This window comes from Ailuropoda melanoleuca, chromosome 11, assembly GCF_002007445.2.
Source record: "Ailuropoda melanoleuca isolate Jingjing chromosome 11, ASM200744v2, whole genome shotgun sequence".
In the NCBI taxonomy this organism is placed as follows: Eukaryota; Metazoa; Chordata; class Mammalia; order Carnivora; family Ursidae; genus Ailuropoda; species Ailuropoda melanoleuca.
The window spans coordinates 11,901,925-11,911,152 of record NC_048228.1 but is presented as its reverse complement, the minus strand read 5'-3'; the positions used below and the strand labels follow the sequence as shown (position 1 = coordinate 11,911,152).

Below are 9,228 nucleotides of genomic sequence, written 5' to 3'. Positions count from 1 at the left end.
AGGGGCTAAACTGGAAGAGGGCTGGCTCAAGGCCCCATCACCCCCAACAACAGGGGACTCGGGCCAGCCCACCCCTCCACACCTCCTGCCAAACCTGGGAAAACTAGCTCTGCACTGTCCCCAGCACTATGGACCACTCCGGGCCCCCCGCCCAGCTCCTCCGCAAGTCTCGACAAGTTGGGGGGCCTGTCCAGGCGAGCCAATGCCAGGACACTGGCACACCTCCCAACCACACACATAAATGCATGTCCCTCCTCCCCACAGGAGTATGCAAGCCTCTACATGACAGGCCCAGCCCAGGGATCCTCGGCTAACCTGGCTCTGCCTAGCGCACAGGGGGCTCTGGGCCAGCTTCCAGCTCTGGGCTTCAGTCTCCCATTTGTTATAGCCAGAGGGTCATGTCTGAGGTCCTTCCAGCTTTCCAACTGCCCCCCTGGAACTCCCAGCCCAGTTGTCTCTTCCTACACCCAGAAAACAAAATGGCAAAGCACAGCCCTGGGCTGGGGGTCGAGAGCCCTATAGCCTTCACTGGCTGTGTGACCCCAAGCCTGGTGCTGTCCCTCTCGGAGCCTGCTATCTCCTCTATTAACTGAGCATCATGATGGTCTCAACCTTGGTGCAGCAGACGTGAAGCACCAGCAAGCACCTGGCCCAGAGTAAGCACTCAGTAAACAGTAGTTACTGCCTCGACAGTTACCGCCCACACACCTCCCACCTAGACACGCCCTCCCTCGCGCAACTCTCTCACCAACTTCCAGCCACCATCCACTCCCTAGCGTCGCCTCTCACAAGCCCCGAGGCCCAAAGGAGACAGCGCACCAAAAACGTGTAGTCCTGGCCCAGGCCCTAGGGTCCCCACAAGCCTACCGCACAGGTGCCCAGGGAATGTGAGTCCTACCTGGACTAGGAGGCTAGCCTGGCTTCCAGGCCTGGCCAGGCTTCGAGGTCTCACTTCCATGGGGAGTGGCTGCAGGTCTGTGGCTGCCCCAGAAGGCCGGCAGAATACTGCCTGTGCCAGGCACTCAGCCTGCCTGCCTCAGTGTCCAGCCACCACTGGACGGACCCCAAGACCCATGTACGTGGGAGCACAGAGAGATGTCCAGACACTCGAGGGGTGGCGGGGGCCTCTAGGGGCCTTACTCTCTGGGCCCCCACCCCAAGCAGGTGTGGGACAGTTAGGAATGAAATACCCTGGTGACAGGCACTTTATTCCATCACCTCGCTGACTCCTCACCAGCCCACATCATATTAGCATCCCCGCGACAGAAAACAGACTGGGAGGGCACGGTGATTTGCTCCAGGCCACTCACGCTGGCAGGGCCACAATCGGCACCCAGGCCAGCCTGACTCCGGGCCCACCCTNACCTGGCCCAGAGTAAGCACTCAGTAAACAGTAGTTACTGCCTCGACAGTTACCGCCCACACACCTCCCACCTAGACACGCCCTCCCTCGCGCAACTCTCTCACCAACTTCCAGCCACCATCCACTCCCTAGCGTCGCCTCTCACAAGCCCCGAGGCCCAAAGGAGACAGCGCACCAAAAACGTGTAGTCCTGGCCCAGGCCCTAGGGTCCCCACAAGCCTACCGCACAGGTGCCCAGGGAATGTGAGTCCTACCTGGACTAGGAGGCTAGCCTGGCTTCCAGGCCTGGCCAGGCTTCGAGGTCTCACTTCCATGGGGAGTGGCTGCAGGTCTGCGGCTGCCCCAGAAGGCCGGCAGAATACTGCCTGTGCCAGGCACTCAGCCTGCCTGCCTCAGTGTCCAGCCACCACTGGACGGACCCCAAGACCCATGTACGTGGGAGCACAGAGAGATGTCCAGACACTCGAGGGGTGGCGGGGGCCTCTAGGGGCCTTACTCTCTGGGCCCCCACCCCAAGCAGGTGTGGGACAGTTAGGAATGAAATACCCTGGTGACAGGCACTTTATTCCATCACCTCGCTGACTCCTCACCAGCCCACATCATATTAGCATCCCCGCGACAGAAAACAGACTGGGAGGGCACGGTGATTTGCTCCAGGCCACTCACGCTGGCAGGGCCACAATCGGCACCCAGGCCAGCCTGACTCCGGGCCCACCCTCAGCCCAGTGCCCAGGCCTGGCCCTCGCAGCAGGGGAGCACCCTGCCCCAGCTCTCGGCCGTCAGGCAGCACCCACCCTCTCGCTGACCGCGGTGTACTTGATGGCCAGCTCATCACGCTCCGCGCGGCTCTGGGCCAGCAGGTCCTCCACGCGGGACAGCTCCTGCTGCAGCAGCTGGTTCTCCTCCTGCAGTGACAGCACTGATGCCATCTCTGGGGCTGGCAGCGGGGCTGGAGAGGGACAGCAGGCACGAAGTTGGCTCCCCCCACCCCCCTGCTGGTGGAGGGGGACATCCTCCCACTACATACATCACCGGAGGCGGGAAGAGGGACAGGGCCCCTGAGCGGGGATGCAGCAGCAGGGCACACAAACACAGCTGAAGAAAGGGCGGGCGGGGGGTGCAGAGAGATGGGCCTAGAGCTAGACTCAGAGTGGACACAACCACAGCGGAAGGGTGGCCCCAGCAGGCCCAGAATGTGCGGGAGGCAGGCTGGATCTAGGAGGCAGGGACTAGACCTGAATTCTAGCTCCTTCCTTCTCCAATTGTTACTCTTCTCTGGGCCCCAGTTTTGCTGTTCTGGAAATGAGTGGAACGGTAACCAGACCCGACCAGGAGAGCAGAGAGGCCTCACTTAAGGGAAGGGCTTCATGTAACTTCTGAAGCCAGGGCTTGAGACAGCATGGGTCATGTTGGGAAGAGGAGGAGAAAGAGGAAGAGGGAGGAGGAAAACGAGGAGGGGAAAAAAGGCCAAAGGGAGAAGCAGAACTGTCCCCCCCGCCCCGTCCTATGGGCTCCCCTTCCATCCCAGAACTGGACACACACCACAGGCCTCTAGGCTCTTCCAGCCTGAGGTGAGGGCTCTCTAAGTCTCTCCCTGCCTGGGGCTCCTAGGGGGCCCAACATTCCTGGTCCTCCCAAGGAGGTTGAGCGTGGACAAGGACTGTGGCCAGAGCACCAGAAACATCATGAAGGAGAGCTGCAAATACACCAGCTGCGACGGAGTGTGCCCTTCCCAGACTCCCAAACCACAGATGAGCCTTGGATGCCATCCACCAGGAGGAATGGGGGCCCATCAGCCTCTCTCTCCGGGCGGGGGATGGTCAGTACCACCCCTTGGACTTCTGCAAAGTCCTGAGCTGAGCTGAGCTGCCCTCCCCCTGTAATCTCAAGTTCAGGCAGCGCACTCTTTCCCTGGGAGAGAACGTGGTGTTTGGGTCTAAGTCTTTGCTACGCGCTGCCGGAGGGGGTGCTCATCCCCACTATCTAGCAGCACCACATGGGGAACAACTCTGGGCAAATATACCTCTGAGCCTCCATTTCCTCATCTGTAAAATGGGCACCTCCGTCACGGAGTTGTGCCTGCCTCACGGTGACTCACTATTGTCACTGACTGCAGGAAAGGGGGATATGAGGAGGGGTGAGGTGCAGGCAGTGTCTCTGGAAGGTGAAAGAAGAGTAGCACCTTGGCTCTCAGGCTGGGAGAGGTTGCGGGTGACAATCTCCCGGATGCGGGCAGGCAGGCCAGCGGTCCTGGGAGAGTCCTGGGCCGGGTCCTGCTCGCTCAGGCCCTTCTCCTGGCCTGCTCTCAGGACGCTGCTCTCCAAGGTCTGGGGGGAGGGGAGGGGGAGAGAAGCTCTGAAGGGGACCTGGGACCCTGGGCTCCCTGCCCTAGGTGGGAGAGGAACAATGTCCTGCTTCCAAACACGTGGGTGCCCAGGGGACCCTCAGGAAATCCCCCAAACGGAGGGAAACCTGGGAGTTAAAATGGCAAACAGCCCCATGGGAAGGCACTCTGTGTGCCCCCTGCCCCAGGGAAGGAGGGCCCACCAAGGGCCAGAGAAGCGAACCAAACCACACGGCCCACTCACAAACCCCATCAGGGCAGCACAGTGTCGAGGGCGCCAGTCCAGCTCCAATGCTACATGGGTGAGGATTCCACTGTGCTAGCAGAAGTCACCTCAACCCTTAAATCTGGGAGCAGGGATCCCCTTTTCCCCACGGGGCACTGGGATAAGGGAGCCATAGCAGTTGAGCCCTGAAGCACCGGCTCTACCCCCAGTCTGGCTGAGAGCTGCAAGCTGGGGCCCCTGTGCACCCCAAACCCACATCTCCCATGCCATCACCCCAAGATGCACCCACCACTCCCCCACTCCTGCTAGACTTACACTCCCCTGCCCAGGGCAGGGTGGCCACAGGCCTCAGGACCCACCTGGATAATGGTCTCCAGTGCCAGCTGGGCCTCCAACGGTTCCTCCAGCCCCAAACTCATGGGGGGGAAGCTGTGGAGACCCCCCTCCAGGCCCTTTTCCAGGGCCCCAGAAACCAGCTCAGCTCGCCCATCCCACAGTCAGACGCAATGCTGAGCACAGGGCAGATTAGGCTTAAACCCGGCAGTGCCCCCATGTGACCACCGAGGTGGGAGGGGCTGAGGGAGGGGGAGGGGCTGGGGAAGGAGGGGAGGGGAGGGAAGAGAGGGAAGAGGAGGGATGAAGAGGGGGAGGGGAGGAGGGAGGAAAGGAGGTAAGGGAGAAAGGGAAAGGATGGAGAGAGGGAAGAGGAGGGCCCTGGAGCTAAGGACCCACCTTGCCCCCAGCCCCCAGACTCACTGTCCACCCGCCCCAGCTGCTGGGTCCTAGAGCCCTCCAAGCCGAGGGGGTGGGGTTAGTATCAGGAGGCGGGAAAGACCAGTCTGACACCTTCTTTGCTGACCCAGACGGGGGTCACGTGATTTGCGAAGCCTGTATTCCCAGGGTGCTGGGAAGACGTTTTCCCACGACACGTTCAGGGCAAAGATCGGGACCGTGGAATTGCCCACACCAAGCGATCTGAAGCCCCTCATCCCCTCACCCCCACTCCCAGCCACACACACAGGCTGTGTGCTTCTGAGAAAGCAACTTTGCCTCTCTGAGCCTCACTGTCCTCTTGTAAGATGTGGATAATATTGGCACCCATCTCAGGGAGTTGTCTGGGAGATTAAACCAAAAACCGTGAGGGCACAAAGGGCATGTAACTCAGGGCCGGGCTCATTGGGAGCATTCGATAAATACCGATTTCACTCACTGGAAAATCCAAAACGGACCGTCCCTGTACCCCAGGGCCAGAGGTCCACCCACCACCTCCCATGGTTCCTGCCCTGCAGTAAGGACGCTGCCTGGAGCAGTTAGGCCCCAAACTCTGGACTGCCCGGCCTATCTGTGGTCCCAGCTGGTCCCATGTGGTACATGGGAGTCCCAGCTCTACCACTCCTCGGCAGTATGATGACCTTGGACAAGGTACCTCTCTGAGCCTCAGTTCCTTCATCTCTAAAATGGGACTGAGAGCCCCTACCACACAGAGTCACTGAGGATCCAGTGGGTTGAAAGGTATAAGGGGGTTTAAGCCCCAGCGGGCGCAGAGTAAGCCATGAGCAGATGGCATGCTGCTGTTCCTGATTTCATTAGCATCACTCCTGCTTCCTGTGGCCCCTCTAAGTGCCATGTCCCGGACGAGGCATATTTGATGTAGCTCATTAAATCCCCACCTCAACCCATTTCCAGATGAGAAAACCAAGGCCTAGAGAGGTTAGAGCTCTCACTCATTCAAAGTGACATGCCACAGGGAAGGGGTAAGCCCAGAGCTCGTTCCACTTGGGCCAGGCAGCCCCCCAATAAGGGCTCCAAGGCGAGGCCAGGCATTTCCCCTTACGACTCTACTACTCTGTCTAGGTCAGACCCAGGAACGCAGCAGGTGCTACATAAATGCACATCAGTCAGGCTGCACCCCTCATCCTCAACTAGGAAGTCCGTTCTGCAAATGGAAAACCAGGAAACAGGGCACCAGGCCAAAAAGGTAAGTGCCACCAAGTTGCCGTGGCAACCGCGGCCAAATTTAGGCAGAAGTGAACTCAGCCAGGGGCAGAGAGCTGTCACTACAAAACTTCGGGACTCCCATTTTCCCACCTCCAGACGCCCTCCAGAAGTCCCCACTACAGGCTGCACACCCATAATCAGAGCAGGGGGGAGGTCACAAACACCCCCTGGGCCAGGATCTCCAACCCTTCTTACGCAGCCTGGCAGAGGGGGCCCCAGATGTGCTTGGTGAACTGAATTATTCTGTGCCTTCCCCCAGCCCAGTGCCCTAAGGGATCAGGAGAAGGGAGCAGGATGCCAGAACCCTCGGCTCTGCCCAGAGTTCTCCACCTAGAGTCCGACTGGGTTCTCTAGATCCCAAGAGATCATATCTAACCCTTGTGTGCACCGCCTCTACAGCCAAATCTCAAAACAGTGATTGCATTCCTCATAGAAAAGTCTAGACCTTATAGCTTCAAAATCCAACTGGAGGCTTGGCTATGCCTCCCCACCAGCTGTGTGACCTGGGCCAGTGACTTCGCCTCTCTGAGCCTCAGTTTCCTCATCTGTAAAATGGGACACTAATGGTGCCTGTTTCTATCATGAGGACTCAATGAGGTGATCCATGCTTAGCTGTGTGCTTGGATGTGGTGTGGCAGAGACCGCTATGCGTTCACCAAAACATATTTCCAAGTCTTATAAGGAGATGGGACTCCCTTGCCCGTCAGATAAGGCCATGTGATCACGTTCTGGTCAGGAGAATTAAGATAGAAAGAATGTGTGCCACTTCAGACCTGGCCCGTAAAAACCTCCCATGAGGGACTGTTTATCTCCTTCCCTGTCCACAAGCTGGAAGGAAATAATGCTGAGCCACAAGCTGGAGGGGTCTGGGTCCGTGGGTCGCCATGTAGAAAGCCACCTGCCAAACACCCAACAGGACTTTCCATGGATGAGAAATAAACTTCTTTTAAGTCTCTGAGATTTCAGAGTTTCACTGTCACATCAACTAGTGTTACCTTAATGATTACATGCTGTTAAATAGTGCATAAGTGTTGGCTCTTACTAGTGTTACCATTACTACCGCTGGTATTATGGGCTCTTCCCGGTACCCATTCTAGAACCTTGTGCCTGGTACCCAGTAGCATATCTCATCCATTGTTTTGTGAATAAATACAGAGGAGACACTCTTTGCACATGTTCCCTCCCCACCCCTGCTGGACCCTGGCCCACCCTCCCAGCCTGCTTGGCCTTTGCCCACCCTCCCAGCCTGCTGTTTGCCAGATCTAGCAGCAGGAACCAGCCAAAAAGTCCCGCAGAGATTACTCATGAGTTTCAAACACATCTGTGCTCTTACCCACTTATGCCTTTATTCTCCTACTGCTAACTAGAAATTATAACAAAAACACTGAACCATCCATGAGCCCGGCCATCTGCCCATAACGTTGCATCTGTACCTTATCTGTTTTTTTTTTTTTAAAGATTTTATTTATTTATTTGACAGAGATAGAGACAGCCAGCGAGAGAGGGAACACAAGCANCTCTGCCCATAACGTTGCATCTGTACCTTATCTGTTTTAATCTTCTTGACAGCCCTGTGATGTCAGTACTGTTCTACCCATTTTACAGATGACAACACTAAGGCTCAGCAAAGTTAAATAACTTGCTCAGAGTTACCCAGCATGAAGAGCTACAGCCACATGTGAGACCCAGGCACGCCTTGTTCTAAGTACCTTATCTGTTTTAATCTTCTTGACAGCCCTGTGATGTCAGTACCGCTCTACCCATTTTACAGATGACAACACTAAGGCTCAGCAAAGTTAAATAACTTGCTCAGAGTTACCCAGCATGAAGAGCTACAGCCACATGTGAGACCCAGGCACGCCTTGTTCTAAAGTTTTGAGCAATAACAGCAATGGCTCCCATTAGGTAGCGCTTCCTGTGTGCCAAGCACCACCCTGGGTCTCAGACGTGTATTATATAAGCGGCTGCCATCTTGTGCTTGCACCGCTGAGATGGCTCTTCATAGGTCTCCCTGCTTCCACTCTTGTCCCTCAGTTCCAGTCTGTTCTCACGGAATAGAGATCACACCCTTCTTCGGCTCAATACCCCCTGCCACACACACACACTGCCTCCTATCACACTCAAAATAAAATAACAAAATTCAAAGTCCTGCCACAGCATATGAGGCTTGCCGGATCTGGCTCCAGTCCACTTCTCCCACCTGATCATCCCCTTCTCTTTGCCCCCTTGCTCAAGCCATCCTATAGCCATGCTGGCCTTGATTCTCATCCAAGCACATCAGGCACACTCCCACCTCAGGACATTTGCACCTGCCACTTTCTTTGCCTGCAGTGCTCTTCCCTCTTTTGCATGGCTGATTCTGGCTTGTCAACCAGATCTTGACTCAAAAATATCGCCTATGAGAGAGCTAACCCTGACCTCCTAGCAGCTTAAGTGGTCCCTGCCTGTAGTCATACACTGTTTTCTCTAACATCTATGTTGTCTGTCTCCTCCGAGGACAGGGACCAAGTTGGCCTTGTTCAATGCTGTCTCCACAGCCAACGCTCCATGAACGGCTGTTGAATGAATGACTGCTAAGAGACAAGTAATAATATAGGAAACTAAATGAAAGAAATCGAAAAGAAAAAGAAACAATTCCCCTGAGCTTTGGTGGGGGTTACATCGGGTAAGTCCTGGCCATAAACGATGTCACCCACAGACTGGGATCCCAGAAGGACCCCCAGGGAACATGTGGCCAGCACCTGCTGCATCCCAGGAGCTCAGGGTAAAAACCTGACAGCGACCCCACAGGGGACCCCTGAGTGGGAAGGGTGCCTAGTGTCCAAGGGCTGGCCCTCATCCCCAGGGCTTGAGAGAAAGCCTGGGGAGAGGAGGAGCTAAGTCAGGCAAAGCCTCAAAGATGGAGGAGTTCTGACTCCTGAGGTCTTTTCTGAACCCTACTCCTGACTAAGGAGCCCAGCCTGGCCTTAGCCTCCGTCTGCTCCGGACTTTTTATTTATTAAGCACCTGCTGTGAGCCCAGCTAAGGAAAAGAGGAAATCTCAGATGAAAACAAACAGAAGGTATCCTGATGGATCCTGCCCCACAGTGTCCTAATATCCCAGACAAGTCCCAGTCCCAGGAGGAGCTGGGGAGACTGACCACCAAGGGACCAGACATCAGCCCAGAGCCCAGTCCTCTCGGGTTTGCATAAAAATCACGACGGAGCCCATTCAAAATGCCAACTGTAGGCCCCATGTTGAGAAACCCGAGGAGGGCCCAAATCCCTGCACAGGCTGTGCCATCTTGGGCAACTCAG

The 9,228-nt window shown here is 56.4% G+C and overlaps 1 protein-coding gene across 1 annotated transcript; it reads right to left on the bottom strand.

Annotated features, from left to right (window-relative positions):
* Positions 1–38: 38 nt before the first annotated feature.
* LOC117804364 (rootletin-like) lies at positions 39–7,376 on the bottom strand. The gene is made up of 4 exons (XM_034671257.1): positions 4,293–7,376; positions 3,546–3,690; positions 1,366–2,312; positions 39–646 (listed from the first exon to the last, which is right to left on the bottom strand). Exons 1-3 carry the CDS (start codon positions 4,350–4,352, stop codon positions 2,143–2,145), a joined length of 375 nt encoding a protein of 124 aa, XP_034527148.1. The 5' UTR covers positions 4,353–7,376; the 3' UTR covers positions 39–646; positions 1,366–2,142.
* Positions 7,377–9,228: the final 1,852 nt, after the last annotated feature.

Excerpts from the sequence above, each read along its gene's own strand:
- LOC117804364 (XM_034671257.1), bottom strand. The coding sequence starts at position 4,352 with ATGAGTTTGGGGCTGGAGGAACCGTTGGAGGCCCAGCTGGCACTGGAG. Across the intron at positions 3,691-4,292 it reads CACTGGAGACCATTATCCAG|ACCTTGGAGAGCAGCGTCCT; the intron begins GTGGGTCCTGAG and ends CCCTCCCCCCAG. Across the intron at positions 2,313-3,545 it reads CTCCCAGCCTGAGAGCCAAG|CCCCGCTGCCAGCCCCAGAG; the intron begins GTGCTACTCTTC and ends GTCCCTCTCCAG.